Raw genomic sequence first — 25,781 nt, 5'->3', positions numbered from 1 at the left:
TAACACGTAATAGTTATCAGATTGCTAAATTATCTTAAATCATGAGCCTTAAAGAACTTTTTGAACTCTCAAAAACAAGTTCAGATTGCCGCCATTATTAGTTTCCGGATGGCTTGTACGCATGCGCAGCGAAAACCGGTGAAAAAAATGTCGAGTTGTTCTATCTTTGTCCGCAAGTGGCGCTGCATTTCTGAGTTTGGCAAGTCAAGTATTCGACGACGAAGATTTATTGGATTTTGTAATGGAGAATGAGCTACTTCACCAAAACAGCCGACGTTTGACCTCAACTGGAGCCGATTTGATCTTGACTCACTGAACGAGGCGCAATGGTTGGACAAATTTAGATTTGGAAAGGATGAGATAAGAGATCTTGTCTCTGTGCTCGACTTGCGACCGGTGATAATTTGCAGAAACCGGTCTGTAGTACGGGCAGAGGATGCTCTCTGCATGACACTCAGGCGCTTTTCATACCCTAACCGTCTGACTGATATGGAAGAATTGTTTGGCCGACCCACCTCAGTGCTATCACTTGCCATAAACGAGACGGTCGACTTCATTTACAGAAGGCATGGTCATCTTTTAAATCCGGTTGATCAGCCGTGGATGGATGCCAACCATCTTCGCTCCTACGCTGATGCGATTCATGGCCTTGGTGCCCCTCTAGAGAACTGCTTCGGCTTCATAGACGGGACTGTAAGGCCGATATGCCGACCAATTCGTCTTCAAAGAGTGGTATTCAATGGGCACAAGAGGGTACATGCGATTAAATTTCAATCATTGACGCTTCCTAATGGACTAATCGCGAATCTGTGGGGGCCGGCTGAAGGACGCAGACATGACTCCGGTATTTTGAGGGAAAGTGGTCTTCTTCGCCAGCTCGACCAGTTGCCCCGAACGGCAACAGGAGACAACTTCTACATATACGGAGATCCAGCTTACCCAAACCGCCCTTGGTTAATTTCCCCGTTCTCAGAGAAGGAGCAGCTGTTCTCACTCAGCAACAAGAAGACTTCAATTCCGCAATGTCTGGTGTGCGCACTTCGGTGGAATGGACATTTGGAAAAATTCTGAAATATTGGGCCTTTGTTGACTTTAAAAAGAATTTAAAGGTCTTCCTTCAGCCTGTTGCCAAGTATTACTTAGTGGCAGGGCTTCTGACCAATTTTCACACTTGCCTATACGGATCACAGACCGGCTCCTATTTTGAAATGGAGGCTCCATCACTTCAGGATTACATTGGGAACTAATGACGATTTACAAGGGGGACCAATAAAGGACCAATAAGAGCCACATCATCAACTCTCAGACTCTTCATGTAGGATTGGCTTTCTATAGACTATTTTTTGGGAAATTAGAAGTTCAGACTCAAGTTGAAACATAAACAATATTTTTATTTCAACAATGAAAATTCAAAAATTAAAAATAAACTATATGACAAATCTCAAACTACTGACCTATTGGTCGTGTTGGCAGTGAAATGATCAGAAAGTTCACCCAAATGAGTTGTTTAGAAATTAACACTCTCTAAGCCTGACGAAAATTCATCTGACGAAAATAACACTTCAGGATGAAAGTTCATCCAAAAAAAGTCAGATGAATTTTCAACAGCTGCTAGACTGGTAACTTGCTGTAGTTATAGTACGTTAATAAAGTTATTGTAATTGTAATTGTAATTGGTGACAGTCATTCTGCCTACAGGGTCGTTAAGAAAAAGTGTCCCTTGAACAATAGGTAGACAACGATAACACTACTTTTTCATACTCTCAAGCATGGTCTTCATCATCGAAAACATTCTCCCTTTCTCCTCTCTTTCCATTTGCAGTTCCTGCTTTCTTACCTTTCTAAGTTCAATTTCTGCTTTTTTGTACTCTACATACTCAGACATGGATTGTGTTCTCCTGACCTTTTTCGATGGGGTAGAGTCATCTGAAATAAAAACCCGTGAGATATTACTGGTGGAGACAGGGATGGAAAACTCAACAATTCGGGAGTCGATTTCTAATCTTCTTTTAACACCATAACATGGGGTTTTCTGAAATAGTACAAACATGTGTCACAATCAGAAACAGTACCTCACAACCATACTTGTAGTATACAAATGTCCTCAAATTTGTCTTTCCTACAACATGGTCTTACACGGAGAACTAAAACCTACATATTACTGTCACATAGATCATTGAAAGCAGTCCTAAATATTCTCACAACTTAGTACATGACATAATGATATTGGTACTGTAAAATCGCTGGGAGACGTTGCTCCTATACACAGAGTGCATGCTCAATGCATAGATGTACGCATCGCACGAGGCGCGCACTCATCGAAACTTCTGGCGAAGCATTCAAGACAACGGACAATCAAACCTTGATTTTGATGTACACCTTTAACTATTCTGAATGACAGTGGGCTAGGGGTTTCTATACATATTTTGCTTTTACCTGAATCTTGAAACCTCCCGATTCAAACCATAAAGAGTTACAAAAAACCCACAAAAAAGAGGGACGAAGTCCGCGAAGACCTTCCCTGACAAATCGAAAATGGCTGAAGCGCATGTTACGTCATCGCAACTCACGACGCGGGGTTGTCTCAGCGCGCGCGCAAGTTAAAGTTAGCGAAAGAACATGTCAAAGGTGACGATAGGCAAATAACTGGGAAAATAGGCGCAATATTCAAAACATCCTCCGGGCGCCAAAGGACGCGCTTATGATTATAACGCGGACGCATTAATTTTTTATGATATAGCAATAGAAATGTCTATAATAGACTAAACTTGGAATGACGGAATATGATGATGGAATATGGGGCGAGACCAATAGGCACAAAAACACAATATCTATTGGTCCTCATGAACCACCTCCTCACTTCCAACGAAATCACTGTCCTCACCATCACACTCTAGGATAGGAACACATCTCTGAATTGAACGATTCCTGAAACCGGTCTTGACTTTGACGCGAACATTGCGGATGACACCGTCGTCTCCAGGGAATACTTCTTCGATTCGACCTAGCTCCCATTGACCGCGCACTGCACTTGGATCAACCAAAAGGACAATGTCACCAACCTGAACCTCTCTGTCCTTCCGAAGCCACTTAGACCTTCTTTGCAATGTGGGCAAATATTCCCGAACAAACCGTGTCCAAAACTGATTTACCAAACTCTGGGTAAATTCAAATCTCTTGTGGAGATTTTTGGTTGGGTTGAATGGACCTTGTGGCGTTTCAGCCGATGCTCTTCCAAGAAGAAAGTGGTTGGGCGTTAAGGGCTGTAAATCATTGGGATCATTTGAACTATAACCCAATGGCCTGGAGTTGACCAGATTCTGGACCTCCGCGAATACTGTGGACATTTCATTCCACGTGAGGGTTTGTTGTCCAACAACTAACTTGAGACCTTTCTTGACCAATTTTACAAGTGATTCATAAAATCCTCCCTGGTTTGGACTTAGAGGGGTTATAAAACGCCACTTGACTTGGTGGAGGACGGCAAACCTTTGAATTTGCTCTCGCCCTTCCTGTACAAGTTTTCTTAGCTCCTTCTCCGTGCTGATAAAGGAGCTACCATTGTCTGAGATGATAGTTGACGGCCATCCATGATGCGAGACAAATCTCCTGAAGGCATGGAGAAATGCCTGAGTGGACAAATTTTCCACAATCTCAAGATGTACTGCCCTTACAGTACCACAGGTGAAGATGGCTCCCCAAGCCTTCGTGCTCTTATTTCTACCACATTTGAGGAAGAATGGACCAAACAGATCAAGGCCTGTAGTACTGTAGACTGGAGCAAACAATGCAAGACGCTCACTGGGTAGGTCAGCCATCCAAGGGACCAGTGGAGACTTGCGCAATTTCCTACACACCACACAATCTCTAACAATCTGACGTGCCAAATTCCGACCTCTCAGAAACCAGTACTTTCTCCGGCCATGGCAGAGAGTACTTTCAGACCCGCAATGTCCATTTTTCCAGTGGACATTTCTCATCAACAATCTGGAAATGTGGCAAGATGCTGGGAGGAGAAAAGGATGATTTTCATCATAGGACAGCGGAGACTTGCGAAGACGACCTCCTACCCTGAGCAAACCCTGATTGTCCTCAAAGGGAGCCAGATCCTTGCAACGAGTTTCCCAATCAATGAGCCCTCTCTGCGCAGTAGAAACCCAGTACCTTTCAGCTCTTTCTCGTTCTCCTGGTTCAAGCTCTCCGGTCTTTATATCCTCCTTTCTTGCCCTGGCCCTCAGATTACCAAAGAAGCGGAGGCACAATGCTGTCACATTGATAAGTCTAGGCCAACTTGAATAGTCTTCACACTTGATTGGTGGAACAATCTTCACAGCTGATGCAGACATATTGGGGGGTTGTCTTTCCGGTCTCTTCTCACAATCCCTTTCAGCAATCTTCGACGGCTGAGCTGGCCAATGTGTCTCTCCTTTCCTCAGAAACTCTGGCCCCTCAATCCAGCGACCGGCCATCTCTTCTGGTGTCAATCCCCTGGTGAGATCATCCGCAGGATTCTGGGCTGTTGGGACAAACTTCCAAACTGAGGGATCCCAGGTTGCCTGAATTTCAGCAACTCTTACCCCAACAAATTGCTTCAAGGAGAGAGAGTCAGACTTGACCCAGTGGAGGACAATCTCAGAATCAGACCACAAGTGGACCTCAGGCTTGGTACGCAGCTCAGAATGAATAGTCTTAGCCAGACGTGAGGCAATGAGAGCTGCCATCAGCTCAAGGCCCGGAATTGTGGTTTGGTGGAGTGGGGCCACCCTAGCCTTAGACGAGAACAGGCGGACGCTAATACCATCAGCTGTTGGCCACAGCATGTAGGCAACAGCCCCATATGCATGAATGCTGGCATCCCCGAAAACATGAAGTTGGGGAATTCCAAATGCGTCGTCTGGTTTAACTGACCTAGGGACAGACACTGTCTCAAGTTGTTTGAAACTGGAGAAAATCTCATTCCATCGCTGAACCTGGTCGGGGGGCAGACCAGTGTCCCAACCAAAGTCCTTGAGTCTCCAAATGTCCTGCATGGCAATTTTGGCAGTGATTGTGACTGGGGTAGCAAGACCAAGTGGATCAAAGAGAGTTGACAGATGAGACAATACAGACCTCTTAGTCAAAGACGAGTCAGGTGGATCCTTCACCTTGAAATGGATAAAATCCGTGCTATGATCCCAAGAGACCCCAAGGGTCTTGACGCTATCGTTACCGCTACCTCCAAGACTAATAGACTCACCACTATGCACACTAGCTGGCTGACCTTCAGGTTTACCGATACCACGAGAAATGTACCACTCCTTGACTCTGAAGCTCCCTGTCGCTAGGATTTCATCAAGATCACTCATCTTGCCTCGGGCAACGTCTGTCTTTCCACAGGAATGTATCAGGTCGTCCACGTATCGATCTTCTTCTAGGACCTGGGCAGCCTCCGGATGAGACGTCTTGTGGCGCTCAGCTATCTTCAACATCACTAGGCTCGCCATGTCAGGGGATGATCGATCACCAAATGCAACTCTGGTCAGCTTGAAGATTTCAGGGTCTCTTGTGTCATCCCGGTTTCGCCACAGAAAACGATGCACCTCGGTATCCTCAGGCTTCAACAAAATCTGAAGGAACATTTTAGAGATGTCACCCACAATAGCAACTAAGTCCTCCCTGAACCTAAGCAATACTCCAAACAAGTTTCCAATCAAATTTGGGCCCTTATATAGAAAAGAATTTAAGGAGACACCCTGGAACTGACAAGCTGGGTCAAAGACTACTCTTAGGGGTGTGCTGAGTTTATCAGGACGGTATATGCCATGATGCGGCAGATAAAACCTAGGCCTCTTCTCAAGATCACAGGGGTCAACCCTTACGGCCCATCCCTTGTCGACATACTCCTGGACGGCGGCATCATAAAGCAAAGCCTTCTCTGGAGTACGAGACAGACTCCTTTCCAAAGAGATTAGCCTCTTCTTGGTCAGGCAATAATTGTCAGGCAAGAGACAGGGATCTCTCTTCCAGGGTAAACCGATCATGTATCGGTCCCCCTCCAGACTCACAGATCTCTCCAACAGCGCTAGAGACTTCCTGTCCTCTGAGGACATGGGATCAACAGGGCATTGACAAGTTGGGGCTCTGACCCCAAGCACCTCCAGATCATACAAGTCAGACATATCGACCTTCCTAACCAGATTCACAGACAGCCGCTTAGGGGCCTTCCCCTCAGAACCGATTACATACCAACCCAGTGGGATGCGCTTGGCTATGGGCTCAAAATCCAATCCACGCCTGACCTCTTCCTCTGAGTGGAGATGACTGTACTGAACCCCCAATATTAGGTCGACTGGACCACCAGGGTGGGAGATGTTCAAATCCCTGAGATGAGAAAATGAATGCAAATATTCCATGTTCAAAGGTGAGACCTCAGATACTGTGCAATCCATCTCATGAGCCTCAACTAAGTGCTCCTCCCCTCCATCCAAATGGGAAATCCAGAACTTTAGTCTACGACTATCCTGCTGGCCCTGCTGTGACCCACCAACAACTTGAACTTCAATGGGCTCGTTCTTGCCCTGGAGGCCCAAACCTCTTGCAAAATCCCTCCGGATAATGTTGGTCGTTGACCCTGAATCAACCAAGACATTCCCCTGCCTGATCCTACCATTCTCAGCCCTAAACAACACCCTAACTACAGGCAGAATACCATTTTTGTCAATAGCCGCTGTGGCAGAACCTGAAAAAGGAGCAGACTGGACAATCGGAGGTGGAGAGTCAACATGTAGCATCACATGATGCCACCTAGTGCATCCAGCTTTCCCACATTTCCTCTTCGACCTGCAGTCTTTAGATCGATGACCCCTGACAAGACATGAAAAACACAGATTATGTGTCTTGACAAGATTGTGACGTTCTGAGACTGAATTACTGACAAATGTGGGGCACTCAGGCACCTTGTGTGGCTCAGAGCAGATGTAACACTTATACTTGACAGCCTGCGCAGCAAAGGAGCGACTACCGGTACCTTGCTTTTCATACTTACTACCAGCAACACCCTTGTCAGTGGAGCGGAGATCCCCAAAGTCTGGGTCGCACTTTGCCCTGACTTTCTTGCGTAGGAAATCGGACAGATCGGTTATTGATGGCGCGCGTATAGGGTCACGCTCGCGAATATGGGCGGCTGTGTCCTGCCACTTGTCAATGAGGTAATCAGGGAGACGCTGGACGATGCGGCGTAGAGTTGCAACGGCGTTCACATCAGCGAAGTACTGGAGGCGCTGCAGACCTGCGATGACATTAATAACATCAATGGAGAAATCACGAAGTGCATCTCTAGAATTATCAATCTTTTTACCCCTTGCAATTCTATCAATAAAGGCACGAGCAACTACACTGCGGGCCCCAAATTGGTCCTTAAGTTGTTTCAACGCGGTTGCATACATCACACCTGCACATCCTAAACCAGCTATCAAACGTTCAGCATCACCAGAGAGATGCATTCTCAATTGCGCAAGACGGGCATCATCTTTGAGATGTGGTTTCTCATGAATGTGTAGTTTAAAGCTATCGATAAAGTCTACATAATCGATCGCTTTACCGCTGAACGATTTTATCTTTAATGTAGGAATGTCTCTACCCGCCTCTATGCGATAGAGGGCAGACGCTATAGTCAATTCACCACTGACACCACCGGGCAATACCGTCTCTTGAAACTCCACCAGTTCATCGATCCACCGGTCGAAGGTGGGCTCTGGATCCAACGCGACTCCGGCAGAGAGTCGAACACCAGACCGAATCGAAGACGGGCTGGCAAGCGGTACACCAATGGACGGTGTACTTGACAGCGACAATGGACCAGCAGCAGTCATCACTGGGGACAAGCCGGGTGGCAACGTAGCAGGAACAGTCGGCAGCGAGGCGGAAAACAGCCCAGGAGGGGCCGTCGTGGCAGCAGCAGCAGTAGTACCGCTTGGCGGCGACACAGGAACCAGTCCAGCAGGGGGCGACGTGATGACAGCAGCACCGGATGCAGGCCCACTAGTAGAAGCTGTGGGGGAAGGTGGCCGAGCTTTGGCCAGCTTCGATTGATGGGCAGCGGCTTCATCAATAAAGTTGTAATACACCTCAATCAGTTCCGCCTCCCAATGAACAAATGCATCAGCATCCGTCGAATCTTCCTCCACCAGCGAAATCATATCAGTATTGATGTCACATGCCTGTCTAAAGTCCGCTGCAAGGGCATCCAGTTCTCGCTCAAGTCTCAGCAGCGAAATCGTGTCCTTATCGATGTTCTCTTTAAGGCGGTTGATAGCCCTCGTGCAACGGGCACGCAGTCCTTTGCGTTTGCTCTTTAAGTCTTCCATCGGCGCCATGTCGATCTTCACCAGTGCAGAAGCAGGATTCAGAAAAGAATGGTGGAGACAGGGATGGAAAACTCAACAATTCGGGAGTCGATTTCTAATCTTCTTTTAACACCATAACATGGGGTTTTCTGAAATAGTACAAACATGTGTCACAATCAGAAACAGTACCTCACAACCATACTTGTAGTATACAAATGTCCTCAAATTTGTCTTTCCTACAACATGGTCTTACACGGAGAACTAAAACCTACATATTACTGTCACATGGATCATTGAAAGCAGTCCTAAATATTCTCACAACTTAGTACATGACATAATGATATTGGTACTGTAAAATCGCTGGGAGACGTTGCTCCTATACACAGAGTGCATGCTCAATGCATAGATGTACGCATCGCACGAGGCGCGCACTCATCGAAACTTCTGGCGAAGCATTCAAGACAACGGACAATCAAACCTTGATTTTGATGTACACCTTTAACTATTCTGAATGACAGTGGGCTAGGGGTTTCTATACATATTTTGCTTTTACCTGAATCTTGAAACCTCCCGATTCAAACCATAAAGAGTTACAAAAAACCCACAAAAAAGAGGGACGAAGTCCGCGAAGACCTTCCCTGACAAATCGAAAATGGCTGAAGCGCATGTTACGTCATCGCAACTCACGACGCGGGGTTGTCTCAGCGCGCGCGCAAGTTAAAGTTAGCGAAAGAACATGTCAAAGGTGACGATAGGCAAATAACTGGGAAAATAGGCGCAATATTCAAAACAATTACAGGAAGATAGCGTATATCGGATTGAAATATTATATGGCACAGATTATGTTCAATGCGTCAAACATACCATCCAGGCGGGGGGAGGGGTGTCTTGGTGTAAAACCATGTAAAGAGGATAACGAGTACTCGGGCAAAAACAACAACTTGCTATACATTACAATACCTGTACAATACAAGAATCTGAATAACTTGGGGGCCTTTATTGAGACCAAAATGCTTACCTTTTTTTGCCATGCCTTCCATGGCATGTTTCCTTACGGCCTCCCCCTGTTTTATGATGTCTTTGTCATCGGAACCCTTTGTCTCAGAGGCTTTTTTGACGTGCGATTCATCCTTCATCTGAGATATCTCAGTCAAAAGGCTGTCTCTCTCTGTGTATTCTTCAGCTGTTCCTGATCTGCAAGAAAAGACAGAGTAACATGTACCATCAAGGCCCTTTGATTTTAGAGTTTAGCCTACTACACCCACCATTTTTAAAATGGCACATAGGAAACAAATCAATTAAAATATCATTGAGCACAAGTATTGAGTATTTTATCAAAGATTCCCCATTTCTACAGTGGATGCATCTGCCCTGCAATAGGCTACATATCATTTGTTTCTGTACATACCTTCTGTGATACCCTCAGGCACACATTGATGCATCACTATTAGATGCAAACTCTTGGAAACTAGTGTGGTTGCATGTTAAAGTTCACTTAAAATTTTTCATGTCTTACCTTCTCAGTGCCGCCATTTGCTCTGATTTAAAAGCTTTCAACAATTTCTCCACCCTCTCCTTGATTGATCTACTATTGACGGCCTGCACATTGGGGCGCCTTTTCATGAGCTCTTTATTAAAGGCCTTTGCAATCTCATCCCATCTACTGGCGTCATCAAAAGGATTGAGGAGAAGGACCTCCTTCAGCACACTTATGTCATACCCGGGGTTGTACCGAAGCATCTTCGGACTGAAAAAAATTATCAAAACCACATTAGGGCTTAATGTTTTATGATTTCTTCAGGAGACAATATATTTCAGGTGTTCAGGTCCATGTCTATACATACCCTGATGGTGCCTCCTTGTGTTGGTCATCTGCCCCTTCAGATGGTTCTGGTATCGGTAATTTTAAGTTCTGAAAAGAAAGAAACCCATAATGCAAATAAATATCAAAATTTATGCTACACACCACACTCACCCCAAATCACGGTGAAAGTCTGAAAAAATCCACAAATTTCTTGAAATGTAGGGGGCTGAAGCCCCCACCCCGGGCCCGGCTGCTACACCCATGCCTACTTTACTCGATGTGCTCCGATCCCTCACCCTGATACTCGCTGATTTTTAGGTTCACCTACTGGTACAATTTGTTTACATATCTAGAGGTTCTATTTTGCTCGCTTGCACGTTCTCCAGAATACGACAACACAACGCGACTCATCTGTCATCATGCAATGATGCATGCATGCATGTATATCCGCCCATACAATGATACATAAGTGGGCCGACACAGAGCGGCATATTTTTTGCACCTTGGGGAGCCCAATTTACCACATTTTCATTGCTTGATTAAGATTAGCACTCTACCGTTACTGCCGTGCATCTCTACAAAACTACCTACCGCAATAGTGTCCCACAAATTAGCCATTTTGTTGTCCAATGTCCTCGTTTGGCAATGCGAGATCCAGCGCCTGATTCTCGGAAACCGCAATCGGGATCGGAAAAACCCACCCGTAGACTGATGACGTCACACGCATAAATGGCTCAGTCTCGGTGTTAATTTCTCGGCGGCCCGGGATAGCGAAAGGTCACCATTAAGCCGTCCCGCCGATAATTTTTTATTTTCGATGTCCTTTCCCAGCCACCGTATTTCCCAGCCACTGCAAAATTGCGACTTTTAGTCTGGCAAAAAAGACCGAGGAAGCACTTGTTACATTGCCAATAGCGAGCAAAATGAGTCGCCACTGCGAAAAAATTATTTTAAAATCCCTACAGATAATTTATTTTCATATTTAAGTACAAGGTATCTTTATCTGTATACTCTCTAAGATAATTGCTCAATTTCACAATTATTTGGTCGGCTACAAACGGTTTTTGTCATGTGAAACAGTGCTGACACGTAGTGCCCGAATAGACGGGTCAGAGGTCAAACATGCTGCGTCACTCTCGGATTCTGACGGTGACGTGGCATATGACATAGGCGAGTGGGGAGAGGCTAGATCATCAACGACCCGAGTCGATGTATTGCGCATGCACTGAATTAAAAACGTGTCATTGTTTTACGATCGATTGCCCATACGTTTAAATACCACGTGCCATTGTCTATTTCTATATTTATGCTGCAGTAAACATTACCACGTGCTATTTGTTGACACTTATTTCTAAGCAGATGCATTGATGATGGTGTGTTTAATCATTTTGATTGATCGAATGAAATCCCGTAATCATGATACATTAGGGCCAAGTAAATGATGCTCCGTATATCATAATCTGGGTTGGTGCGTCAAGCGGGTAGGGGATTCCGGGGGGGGGGGGGGGGGTAACAGTGCCAGTCTAGTAGTATTCTCACGGTAACATACATTTTGACTTGGCTATATCTTGAAGGTTTACTTTCTTCCTAACTTCTGTCTGGAGGTAACCCACCTACAGGAGGGTAGAACTACAACACCATTTATCTCTGATCCTTGTCAACTTCCAGCTGATTTTGTGTTAGTCCTGTTACGGACACGTGCCTCCAAATTGTTTATACTTTGCGTACTCAACATCGATACTTTGTGGTGGTGTCTATCTCGTAGCAACTTATCATATTCTCAACAGTCAATAAATCATACACGATTGGGGATCTTCGACTTCGACAACTCACGCAATGTCGGTGGAGTTAACTTTTATCCGCCAATGACGTAGGAGTCATGTGACTAATATTACACGTGCTTCTCCAGAATTGACTCAAATCGTTGATGATCTAGCCTCTCCCTAGGCGAGTGTCCAGGGTCTATGGTGCAGCCATTTTGAATTACTAATCAAGTAGACCCCGGATGTAGAGGTTGGATTTGCTCACACTGTCATTCGATTGGATTCTGTCTCTAGTCCTGCATCTTCTAATGTTGTTCCTTCAACTCTATACTCTTACTACCTGTTAGTAACCAACGACAAGCCTTTTACTATTGTTTTAGTATGAGTGCGGGTAACTTACAGAGGGTGTATTAAAATCAAAGGAAAATTTATAGCTAGCGAGACAAATTACACGAAACCGTGATTGGTCGTGGCAAGAGGACACAAAAGAGTGTATGTGAAAATAAAACAACTGCAACGATCTTTTTGAGAGGACACAAAAGAAGCAGGCAAAGCATTTCTTTATTCTATTGGCCGTAAAGCCATGCGAGAGACTTATCTACCGTGTTGGTGTCTTTCCCAGCATGCCCAGCGGATGTTTTCTTGGCTAGTATGTGTTACTTCCTTTTTCGGTGTAAAGGAATATTCAATATTTATGGATAAAGTATCTCGAATATCGTATCATGTATCAAAGTACATTGTAATTAGTTTCAATAGACAATCGTACTTGACTCCTGACCGATCAAGTAATAGCTTGACATAGAATTCGTGTGTGACAGGGATTCCTGCTGCAGTGGAAAATAAGTCATGGCGTCGATGCGACAGGCAGACTACTAAGTATTCAGAAACATGTAGACAATTACCTTGAAGGGTATCGAAAAAAATGTCTTATTTCCAATCGTAGAGTCTGTAACCTCTGTTGAGTGGACCAGGTCGAACGTTTTTGCAACCCCAGGGACGAGTCTGAACATATCCACATCGTACTTTTCGCCATTGATTATGTTGTACAGTTGCCATCCGATAACATATCCTTCTTCTATGAACGTGTGCGGAGCAGCCAAATGGACGTGGAGCCAACCACCGAAGCTGCCGGGGACTAGAGCAGTCGGTTCGTGTCCCTGAAGATACACATCCTTGCAGTTTAAGACCACAGCGACAGTTGGAAAAATATCGAAAAGCAGGAAACACAGTGAGGTAATAAAAACTATTGGGTCAATTGCAATTCCACTCTTGCAGCTTGACAAACACGTGATTTCTTCATTAGCATTCCACATCTCTGCTAAAACATCGAATGTGGTAAAATGGTTCCCTCTCCAAATAATACTTCGATTAATGGTTATTGTATTTCAGAACAAATAATTCCGGTACGAATAGCGATCCCGTTCCAATCGGTCATATAAAAATGAAGCGTTGATACATTTACTAGCAACGAAACTTTCAAAAGGCACAATGTACTCCAGACGAGCAGAATGAGTAACTCGCTCGCGATCGACTCTTTAGTGCGAGAGAATAGTTCTGTCACCAGTTTCAAGACAGGGCTAAAGACGCTGCTCCATATGAGGCGCCATGTGGGAATTAAATTATTTGACGAAATTATTTGAAATAAGCAAATTATATCGAAATAAATGAGTGAACGAAGTCAAGATTATTTCCAAACCATAAATTTGCTTATTCCAATTGTATTCAAACCATTTACTGTTCCTATCGATATTGTTTCAAACAATGAATTTGCTCTCTTTTGATTATATTCATCCAATCAAACAACGTAACTTTATTGTTTTCAAATAATACATTTTCTGAATATCCGTGGTTTCTAATCATCAAACTGTCTCGAAATGATGGTTTGTTAAATAATCAAAATTAAAAAAGTCATGGTTTCTCAAACCAGGAAATTGTCCAGTCCATTGTATTGGATGATAAACAATCACGCACAAAATCATTATTTCCAAACCATCACTTTAACAAACTGATTGTTTCAAATCATGAAAGTATGCACGAAATTATTTGTATACAATCTAATTGTACTCATCTAATGTTGATTATTTGCATCCCAGCAACGTTTTTTCAAACCATGAAAACGTGAACTCTGATTGTGTCCATCCAATCACTTCCAAAAGTCATTGTTTCCATCCAAGCAAAACTACGTTCATTGTATGCGCACATGGTTTGCGCAGTAGACGGGTTTTATTAAGTTCAAATTCAAACCCGTAGGACATAAAATGAGCTTCAGCGTCGATTTCATCCGTGTGCAATTTGGGAAGAGCTGCAGAGATACGTGGCAATGAAAAGGCCTCCAATTTCTCCAAAAAACACGTCAACGAGATCTGTAATATTTCTCAAACCATGATATTATAGAGATGGAAGATGATAGTAGTCTCAATTTAGCTGCAAATGCAAGTTTGTTCAATATCATAAGAACTGTTTCCCGCATGGAATACAGTTCTTGCGTTTTCCCGTATACTAACGCGGTAGCACCTGTCGTCTAAACTACACTAAATAACGTGTTCTGACGTCAATGTATCTACTTAATACTGACTTACAAGGCCACCATATGATCATCATGCCACCAAAAGATCATAATATAGCCTAAGCAGATTGGTGCAGAAACGAATAGCTGTTATTCATGCCATTGACATTTGTTACCTTGGAAAGAAGGTGAAATTCTAATACACAAAAGAGGAATAAGGAGATACAGTCTTATAAGGCCTACCTACAGTAAAAGATATCATGGTTCTTGCTTTGTGTGACGGATGTTTTGACGTATGTAAGTTTTATGTGACGTATACATGTACATGCATTTCAGGTTTCAGAATGCTTTAAAATAATAATAATAATAATAAAAGGATTTATATAGCGCCGCTTTAAATCAAATTGTCAGCGGCGCTTTACAATACATACATAGATATAAAACAATTTAACCATAAAACACATTGAATAAAACACTATCTAGTGGAAATATAGGTTAAAAAGGTGCGTCTTTAAACATTTTTTAAAAGTTGCCATTGTTTTGGACAATCTAATTTTTTCCGGCAATTTGTTCCAGAGCTGTGGGGCGCTGACACTGTACGCCCTATCTCCGGCTGTCTTCTTCTTGGACTTACATTGAGTAAGTCTCGGTGCCGCTCCTGCCCTGGTTGTTCTCTGGGTGGAAAGAAGTGGCAGACGAAGATAGGCAGGGCCACCGCCATACACAGCTCTGTAAGCAAAGGTTAACATTTTAAATTGAGTTCTAGCATGAACTGGTAGCCAGTGAAGTTGATGGAGGACAGGAGTTATATGGTCTCTTCTCTTGGTAACTAGTCGTGCAGCTTGATTTTGAATTTTCTGCAGGCGGTTGAGTTCATAATCTGGCAAACCAAAGTACAACAAATTGCAAATGTCCAATTTAGATGTAATAGAAGCATGGGTTAAGGTAACTAAAAGTCCGGCAGGGAGATATTTTTTCATGGAGGCAAGTTTGCGTAAGTGGAAATAACCTGCGGATACAACACTTGATATTTGATCATGAAAAGTCATTGTGTTGTCAAAGATAAAACCTAGATTGCGAGCTTTTTTGGACGGCAGAATTTCAGCATTGCACATGTGCAGTACAATATCACTTGTTCGCATTTGATCCTGAGAAGGGGACATAAGTAGAAGAAACTCAGTCGTCAGGTCATTTAATTTAAGTTTGTTTTCACTCATCCACTTGCGGACCTCGCCAAGACATGCCTCCACCCTGATCATGACACTTGGTAATGATGACGTAGGAGTGAGCTGGAACGCACGCCAGATTTAAGTGTCATCTGCGAACAAGTGGGAGGTAAGGTCATGGTCGTTTAGGATCGCTCCTAGTGGCTGAGTGTAACAAGAGAAAAGAAGCGGCCCAAGCACACTGCCCTGCGGAACCCCATAAAGCAAACTGTGCGATTCAGACAAATCGTCCCCGACCTTGACCCGGAAACTCCGGCCCGTGAGGTAAGAGTCAAACCAGGCCAGGGCCATGCCACCAATGCCAAAGACTTCTCGCAATCTACTCAGGAGGATGGTGAGGCCAATGGTGTCGAACGCGGCCGACAAATCTAACAGAACCATGGCCACACCCTCCCTCCTATCCAAACTACGAAGTACACTGTCGGCAATTGAAGTCAAAGCTGTTTCAACACTATGACCGGGACGGTACGCTGACTGGTTTGTAGTGTAAAGGTTATGCTCAGCAAGATGTTTGTGGAGACGAGCAGCGACGACACGCTCCAGAAGCTTGGAAAAGTACATGAGGTTGGACACAGGCCGATAGTTGTTGAGATCAGAAATGTCCGCACCCTGTTTCTTTAAAATGGGAGTAACGAAGACCAGTTTCATCTCATCAGGAAATACACCAGTTCTCATGGATTCATTGATCAATTCTACCAATTGAGGTAGAATGTTGGTGAGAATATCCTTGAGTAACGATGCTGGGATCGGGTCAAGGGATGAAGTCTTAACAGGGGTGTTCCTGATTATGGTGTTAAGTTCACTAACTGTAGTTGGTTCGAACTCGGAGATAAGTGGGTTGACGAGGGTTTTACAACGTTTCTGACCCGTGGTTGGCACATCAGCGTCCAAATCATTTCGAATTTTCACAATCTTTTGATCGAAGTAATCAGCGAATCTATTAGCTAGTTCAGTGTCAGACACGCCATCAAGGTGCAAGGTAGCAGCCAATTGATCTGCAGTCAGTTTTGAAAACATTGTAAAAAGTTCGCGCTGAGAGTTATTAGCACTCGACAAGTGTGAAGTATAGTATATCCGTTTCGCTTCTTTGATGATTGCAGAGGAGGCTTTGACCTGTTGAGTATAGATCTGCTTGTGCACCTCAAGGCCAGATGACCGCCAACGTGCTTCACAACGTCTCCGCAGTGCCCGGGCTGCCACCACCTCTTCGACATCCATAAAAGTAGCCTATATACAGATCTAAGTAAGAAGTTCTCCCCAAAGGCACCAAGTCCTGAATATACTCAATGTACACCAGGAACACGAAGACGGATATATGAATGAATTAAAATATTAATTACATTCTGAAATGCTTCAGCAGCTCTTGTTTCGATTACTAGTAAGTCATATTAGGCCGTTGGTGAATAGGCCGGTGGTTACAATCAACTCATTTAATTAGTTTGCAAAATGTGTTTGAGGTCAATACGTTTGCAAAGAATGAACGAGGTACGCAGTTTTTTGGAGATATTTTTAGTTTTTACTCGTGAAAATTGCCTGCCGCGAATCTGTCCATCTTTCGGCATTCGTAATAATTCAATGCTGCATCTATCACCCTAGTCATGAATGTACAATAATATCACGATTATACGTACATACATATCTTTTGAATGACATCATAAAGACGAGGATCATAGACATCAACATCTCCATGTTTAATATAGTCATGTACTCAAAAAGTTAATGCTGGTATCGCTCCAAACCTACGATGGTCTTGTACGCGCCACCATCCGTTTGTAGTTTAATAAGTGGACGCCCCTGCCATATGATGCCATTGTCACCTTTCATGGATCACTCTGATAAAAAAATGCGAACAGTACCTGTCATTTCTCAACTTTACAACCAATGACCAAATAAAGTTTTGATAATCGGTCCATTCATATACATGTATGTCTGGCGTTGATTTTGAATTTACCAAGGGATATATTTTATGGCTTTAATGAATTTTTCTCCATCTTCTCCGAAGTCAAACTCTTTATAAGCAGCTGTGATGCGCCTGTACGCATTTTCAAGTTCATCAACCTCTGACCACATTTTTTCCAATTCACTTGTGTGTCTCAGAAACAGAGCCCTCTTTGCATTGTATTTCTCGATGGCCTCTGCAATATCGATGCCGGCAATGGCAACATCTAATGCAACTGACGTTGCCGTTCCGGGCCCAGGTACACAAGAGGCAGCTCCAGAGGCCACCTCCATGGCTGCTCTTCCCGGGTCTCCCTGGGCTACCCTCCATGCCCCGAGTCCTACGCCGACAAAAAACCCAGCAACAGGAATCTTCTTTGCAAAAGACTTTCCACCTTGTTTCGCGCTAATAGCCGCAATCTCCTTTGCAACCTGCTTTAGTACAATGGGCGTCAACTCTTTAAGAAGCAGTTTAGCAGCAGTGGGAGCCAATGACTTGGCAAGCATTGCAGTGACTTCAGCACCTTCTTCCAGCGCCCCAAATATGCTTTTGATTACTTCAAGAAGCACTGCCTTTGCGATCTCAATAGCATCGCACTTTTCTTGTCTAATCTTTAGGTATTGTTTGTCAATCAGATCTTTCATTGCTTTTTCATCTTCCTCCCTATCCTTTTTTGATTTCTTGTCAAGATCTCTAAGGGACCTTATGCCAAGATTACGAAGCATGTCATTCCAAAACTTTTGATCATAATCATTAAATTCATTTTTCATTCTTTTTTCCTGCCCCAGACCAAGGGGTCCGAAGTGAGTAACTACGATGGTGTCATTGAACTTGACGTGGCCATCCCACATGAGGTAGTTCCTGGTGGGGCTACTCCGCGCGTCCTGATCCAAGAGATTCCAGAGGGCATGGCCTGGAGTGATGTGAGCAATCCGAACATTGAGAATCATCCATAAAGGGCCTTGGAGCCAGTCGGGGCTGTCTGCATTGTTAGCGATCCATTCAGCTATAGTCTTCATCACTGTTTGGTCATTTCCATCAAAGTGGCGGTTCATCTTGAAAATGAAAATCTTTTCTCCATATGATGTCTTTATTTTGATCCTGATTTCGTTCAGGTCTTTTGCCATGGTGACCTTGGTTTGCAAGTTGGAACAGAAATGACTGGTTATCTGAAAGGAGAATGTTGAGTACATGTCAGATGTCAAACCAAATACACGTGACAATACGAAAAATATCAAATGAAGAATTTAGATACAATCTCAAAAAGGGCATTATGAGTGAAATATTCGGATACAATCTGAAAATTGACTGAGACAATAAAATCAATGATTTGTGAAAATATCAGATGCAATCTGAAAAATGACAATTGAATGAATAGTTCTGCCATATAAACAAAAAATGACCAATCGATGAAAAATTCAGATATAATTCGAACATTTAAAACAAAATAATGTCTGCAAAATCCATGTACAATCAGAAGGGCTAAATCTTCTATCAAAATCCTTCTCTCCGAAAATCTTGTTTAAACTCATAGGAGATGCCTGTAATCATGTTTATCACCATGAATGAAAAAAACTGCCTGTAAAATACAGTCGTCCACGATATTGCTAGAGTCTTTATCAGGCAGAGTCATTGCGAAGACTAGCGCCCCGGGAACCACACAGGCAGCCCGCTTATCGCACTCTCCGGCACCGTGCACAGCAAAGGCTTAAGGTACACAATGTACGGGTCGCGCCATCCAAGGACCCCAGTGCAGTGGCTACGGGCTTATCATAAACCGCGAGATGAGAAATCGCGAGATCGCGAAATGAGTAATCATTTTTTTTTCAACAATATTTTCTACTTCCCTAGACCATGACAATCACCATTTCTGATGCTGCTGTTCACTTCTCCATTCAATGATACTAGGGCCGAAGACAATACAAAGGTTGCATGCAACTGCATGTTCGTCTTGACCACAAAGGTTTTTGCAACTTATCAAGATATACTGTGAGTATAATACCACGAGGTTCTGGATGCTGCATGTATCAAGATTATTTTGGCTTACTGTATTTAGCGCAATATTACGCTTAGCGCAATGAATGGGGGAAAACCCAAAAAATGGTACATATTTCTATGCCTATTCAAAAACACACGATGAAATGCATGCAATTAGACATCGGGAACGAGGTCTACTACTTCCGCTAAGGGAGTGTTGATTATTTGGCCAAATACATTTACCACACATGATTTACCAGAGATAAAGGTACGAGGACGGACCTATAGCTCCGATATTTTGGTTTGTATGGAGTTGGTACTCGGAGTTCGGTGGATGAGTTCCCGGTATTCCCGTGGAATTGATGAGAAACAGACTTCAAGGATAATAATAATAAAAAAACAAACCCACAGAAAATGCTTTCAAAGTACACTTTCTGATAATAATTTCGAGTCTATTAGGGGCGGTTTCAGATAGATAGATAGATACGTAGACAGATAGATATAATAAAGATATATAGAATATCTTTCTCCAAAGCAGACATGATGTTCAAGCATATAGGTCACCGCCTCTCGACACAGTTATCTAATAGTAGATCGATAGGCGCCATCTATGAGATGATATGATAACTGACATCTACCCTGGTTCCCTGTCCCGTTTATACTTTTTCCGTGTAATTTTTTAGTGCCAGAAAATAATGATTGCGCCCATGCGTACTATTACGCTAAATAGGCGAAATATTGCGCAAATACAGTAAGCCGATTATTTACACGTTACACCTGGCGGCACAAGTCACCATCCACAAGACTGACCGATACAGGGCATGCACCTGGTGAACGTCTGGTCATCCCTAAAAATAGTGCGGGATAGTCTGATCATCGAAACTAGGCAATAAATTAGGTTAAATTCCACACATCGCACAGCGGAGTCTATTTCAATGGGCCAATCAAAAAAAGGATAGCTCACTGCTACAGCCTCGGTGACATGAATGTAGCCTTTTCAGGTTCCATATTTGCAATACATCCTGTGGCGCATGGTACTCTCATCGAGGTTGGCATCTCGCGATTTCGCATTCCGCATCTCGGGGCTTATGATAAGCAGTGGCCACCTCACGTTTCAAGGCTTGGTCACGTTTAATACAATGACCATGCATCAGCCGTGTATGTCAATATGGGATATGAGTGACTATTTTGACACATGTTCATTGGATTTCAGCAAGATAATGACACCATCAGAAATATAGCAATCTGGTTAGAATCTCTAAATTTACACGTGAGTTTTGAAAAATCAAATCCATCATACATTATGTAGAGTTCCGTCTGTACACTAAGTAGTACGAAAGCCCAGAAGGCTCATTCGACAAAACTTACTTCGACACAATTGACTTCGACAAAACTCACTTCGACAAAATTTACTTCGCCAAAATCCACTTCGACAAAACTCACTTCAACAAAACTCACTTCGACAAAATCGACCAATCAAATCGTGTTTTACATACCTACCTATGTGTTTTACATAGGTAGGCCAGAGGTCGGTATATAGGTCATAGTAGCTATCATGGCGGTCAAGGATCCACCCAACACGAGGGTATCAATCTCTGATGAGCAAAACTCGTTCGTATTTATTTTCCGAAACCGCGAGTCACTAAAGGTAGAAGAGCTTGTTAAGTACACTACTTATAAATGAGATTTATGGGTAAGGGCCTGGCCTAACGGCCTGCGGTAATTGTAAGACGCTGTCATTACTGTAAAATCACGGCACGGATATCTGTTTGTATGTATCATGATATGCTACCATACACATAAAGCATCTGTCTATATAAGATACATGTCCACAAGAAATGTAGTGAAGCAGAAAATAGATACGAACGAGTTTTGCTCATCAGAGATTGATACCCTCGTGTTGGGTGGATCCTTGACCGCCATGATAGCTACTATGCCCTAAATACCGACCTCTGGCCTACCTATGTAAAACACATAGGTAGGTATGTAAAACACGATTTGATTGGTCGATTTTGTCGAAGTGAGTTTTGTCGAAATCAATTTTGTCGAAGTCTTTGTTGAAGTGAGTTTTGTCGAAGTAAGTTTTGTCGAATGAGCCTTCTGGGCTTTCGTAAAGTAGAGTTATTGACATATTTCATCAAAAAAACCCATCTTTCCTCTCGTGCCTAAGCTATGCGCTTCCATCTACCTGTAAATGAAATCGATTCTAGTTGCAAGCTTGTTTTGCCTGGCAGTACAAGTGCACTGAGGCCTGTGGTGTGATGCTCTCGAGAGGTACATACTTTTACCTCGTAAAATGAAAACTCTGTAATAGATCTTTATCATGTAATACACAACCTGGTCTCGTTCTTTCTATTGAGTGGGTCGCATAAAACAATAGGACGATAACATCGGAACCTACATGCACGTATGGCTTTCCTTGTGAGATGAATTCGACGTACTGTACCTGGATGTTATAATAGACCGTTATAGGCCTAAACCTATGGAAATTGTTTACGACACAGGGGCTTTCCCTGTAGTTGAATACCCGGTAATCAGTGACCCTGTTATTAACAACATTTGAGCTAGTCTGGAATGCATACTTGAACTCTGGTTAATAATGTCATGATACAAAACTCGTCCAAATATTGTCAAAAGAGCCAATAATGAGCAATCTTCGCTCACCTGCTCTCGACGGAATAATTTGAAGAAAAGCAATAATGCAATAGTAACCATAAATCTATATATCAATACTCGAATGATGCAGAATAAAGTCCCATTTAGAGACCTCGCAATGCCTCGAAATTTGGCACGAACTTGAAGGACACCATATCCTGATGCAACGTAAGGTTTGTTTCTCGAAAAGTACTTCGTCGCGGTCTGGTTGAGCATTTTAAGTTTTAAACACATGGTGCGCCGCGGTGTATGTAATCGGTGGCGCCAATTGGTCAATACGCCTCGACAGTCGGATGGCTACCGCATGAAAGCAGCACCATATTCAGCCTATTCAAGGACCCACATCTCGCCACTCCCCTTATGAATTAAAACAAATGGGCAGAGACATGTATTCATCCACTATCGAATGTACACAGAATGTACACACTGGCTAATAGAGGTCTCTGGCCAAATGCAAATTTTTTTTGTTCACCTTAAAAAATTATTTTGAAGCAATGACATCGGCGGATCATGATTCCACATAGTCTGGGATCCGGACCTAACTCTCGCTGTACTAAAGTGTCCTCTCCGCCTGTATCGAGGGCAGGGGACCAGACAACGAATAGTGTACTAGGTCATCGACAAATCGCGGAAATTGTTTCGCCCCAAACCAAGAACACGCCAGGGCCATTGTGCTCACCTCATGTGGAGGAAAGATGGATGAAGAGCATGGTATTGTGTCATGTAGTGTTAGGTTTGATGTAGGTCCAAGCAATTACAATTTCCCCAAAATGGCCAATTTACAGTACATATGACCTCTGCGACCTTGAAAAGTAGGTCAAATTAAACAAGATCCGGGTGACACATTGAATGGTTGTTAGAATTAGATGTACCTATGACATAAAATTGGTGCCAAACGCGGGGAATTAAGGAATAATAGCATTTTGAAGAACTTTGGATTTGGCCCCCTCCCTGGAGGCCAAACAGCAAATCAGATCGGACCAAACTACGGTACTTGAGATCACCTGACCAAGGGGTACATGTGTACTTAATTTGTGATCAATAGTCATTGCGGTTAAGAAACGTGCCATAGTTACGGCCTGACGGCCAATTCATGCCATTTGACCTCTGTGACCTTGAAAAGTTGGTCAAATTAAAAACCTGTGTGACATATACTGTATGGTGGTTAAATGTACCCATGATATCAAATTGGTGGCAATCGGGCAAGAAGTTAAGGAATAATCACATTTTTAAGGTTTTTGGATTTTGCCCCCTGGTGGTCAAGTGGTGAATTATATTGGACCGAACTTCGGTCCCTGAGATCACCTGACTAAGAGGTAAATGTGTACTAAATTTGGCAATATTTGAAAAAAAGGAACTTACGCTTTGATGTACGAAAACTCCGATGTGCTGTGTAACCCGGACTGGTGTAGGGCTGTCGAGTTTGCTCTACCCAAATGAAATCGGACTAAGTGGCTTTTATAGTAGGTGAGGTAAATACCCGGAAATCACTTGCAATCGTAAATACTGCGCCTGGTACTAACTATGCACTCTGCACGGATGATGAGGCCTATCGGGTTTACCGAAGGCAAACTGCATGGGCTACACCGTGGGTTTCCCCGCGAGATGAATACCCGGCAATCAGTAGACCTAGTATTTCGTGAAATAAATGCCCAAGTCATTTTGTCAGCAAAATTGGTGTGTAGGAAGGTTAATGGAAAAACTGCCTAAGTCAAGCTTGTGACTAAAGCCCGCTACACACGAGGGATTTCTCACCAACTTAGTTGGCTTTAAAATTAAGAACAGGTGCACAGGTGACTGGAAGTTGAGAGTCGTTCACCCACTCACACGAAAGACATAATCCCAGCAATATTTAGGTCCTGCACTATATTTAGGCCAAAACCTTGTTCAAGGCTGGGTGCAAATATATATTATTTCTGGCAGGGAAATCTTAGATCTAGAAACATGGTTGCCAATGATTTTGTTGTGTACAATGAGAGGAAGAAAAAGAAGATTTTATCTATTATTATTGTAAAAGGTATCAGTGAAAAGAGGAAAAGGAGAAATCGATGGGATAATAGGAGGTTTTGGGCAAAATCGTGGATTATGAGAAGGTACAGCCTTGGCGCCTATAAAGATAGAGTCAAAATATGGCCCAACTATGTTGTTGACTGAATCACACGGGGAAATTTCCCCCCACACTCCTTATATAAACAAAAAAATCCTTATATAAACAAAAGATGTCGTTGAGAAATAGAACAAGTCGGTAGTGCAGCCAGCAACTCCAACCAGTCGGGCAAAGTATTAGTTACCTGGTCTGGATTCCTGTTATGAATTAAAATTCCAACTAAGTTGGTGAGAAGTCCCTCGTGTGTAACGGGCTTTACATGTAGTCAGATTTACCGTATGCCTAAATCAAACAAATGTGGCAGTTTGGCAGTTTTACATCAAGCAACATGGGGCTCTTTGATATGCCTTTAAATGAAATTGCCTAAGTCAGATGTAAAACTGCCAAAGTCGCATTTGAGTATTTGTCAAACTGCCTAAGTCATCTTGACCCGTTATGTAACACCAGTAAGACATATCATCAATTGCATGTTCATTGTCATATTTCAACATGTTATTCTCAGTTAGCTGCAAAACAAATTTGAAATGGTTAAGAAATGAATATTTTTTTTCCATTTTTCTCAAAAGTAGAAAATACGACTTGGGCAATTATTTTATGAGGGTGACGATTTACAAAGATAGCTTGGGTCGACTACCTCTTGGCACCGCTGGATTGCAGGTCTCTGACTGCGGCTTTATACACAAGTATTCAATATCCTGTTTATATAGGAAAACAGCATTTGGTAATACCTTTGGAAATATTCCAAAACAAGCCATAGTTTACCCTCCAGTAGGTTTGCTGCTACTGGCTATCCGTAACCTCAAATGCATATACGACGCCAAGCAACCAGTTTTCTAGAGTGCTTTTGAACTTTGTCCGTTTCTTGGCTTATACTGGATCGAGTAGATTCCGTCATCGCCATACTTTGTCAAAAAATAAAAGCTTTTTGTTTTGAGAACGATATACAATGTAGATACACCAAGCGTCATCCAAGATAACTTGTGGTCGCCCATCGGTATACTATTTGTGCACGGTTGCTTTCCAGGTGTGCAACTGCATGCATCTGTTTTGTAAAAGTTGTTTGTCACTGACAGGGGCACATTTCATTAGTTAAAGGCCAGTAAAAAAGCTTAACGCACAATATTAAACGTCATACCGTACTTTTGGCACGGTTACTGATAGTTTTCTACGATATGATGGTGACTTCAGTAATTTTGCTGGCGTCAACTTTGAAAAATGCCCCTGTTTTGAGACTAATACTCCTTTTCTCTGTTCAGTCACACAGGTCACACCAAATGAGACCCTGAACGAATTTAATTTACATTGAATTATTGTTTGCCTGCAGGGTAGAATACTTTCCTTCTAATCTATATTGAGAGGTTCAAATGTCAACCGCAGGCCATTTTCATACTTCAAAACAGCTACAGGTACCCTCTTAGGTGGGCGTGCCTCGTCCAATCCAATCCGGAAATTTTCGGATAAGTTTCGAAAGAACGACTTT

The 25,781-nt window shown here is 43.1% G+C and overlaps 2 protein-coding genes across 2 annotated transcripts; both read right to left on the bottom strand.

Moving 5' to 3' along the window:
* Positions 1-1,481: 1,481 nt before the first annotated feature.
* Positions 1,482-10,774, bottom strand: LOC135487233 (uncharacterized). The gene is made up of 5 exons (XM_064770737.1): positions 10,720-10,774; positions 10,169-10,236; positions 9,841-10,071; positions 9,343-9,518; positions 1,482-1,926 (listed from the first exon to the last, which is right to left on the bottom strand). The coding sequence occupies exons 1-5, from the start codon at positions 10,744-10,746 to the stop codon at positions 1,748-1,750; spliced, it is 681 nt and encodes a 226-aa protein (XP_064626807.1). The 5' UTR covers positions 10,747-10,774; the 3' UTR covers positions 1,482-1,747.
* A 6,195-nt stretch (positions 10,775-16,969) lies between these two features.
* On the bottom strand, positions 16,970-23,672 carry LOC135486423 (uncharacterized). Its single transcript, XM_064769204.1, has 2 exons — positions 23,557-23,672; positions 16,970-18,731 (listed from the first exon to the last, which is right to left on the bottom strand). The coding sequence occupies exon 2, from the start codon at positions 18,687-18,689 to the stop codon at positions 17,571-17,573; it is 1,119 nt and encodes a 372-aa protein (XP_064625274.1). The 5' UTR covers positions 18,690-18,731; positions 23,557-23,672; the 3' UTR covers positions 16,970-17,570.
* Positions 23,673-25,781: the final 2,109 nt, after the last annotated feature.

Source organism: Lineus longissimus, chromosome 4 (assembly GCF_910592395.1).
Source record: "Lineus longissimus chromosome 4, tnLinLong1.2, whole genome shotgun sequence".
NCBI classification, from domain to species: domain Eukaryota; kingdom Metazoa; phylum Nemertea; class Pilidiophora; order Heteronemertea; family Lineidae; genus Lineus; species Lineus longissimus.
This window is presented reverse-complemented; position numbering and strand designations above follow the sequence as displayed.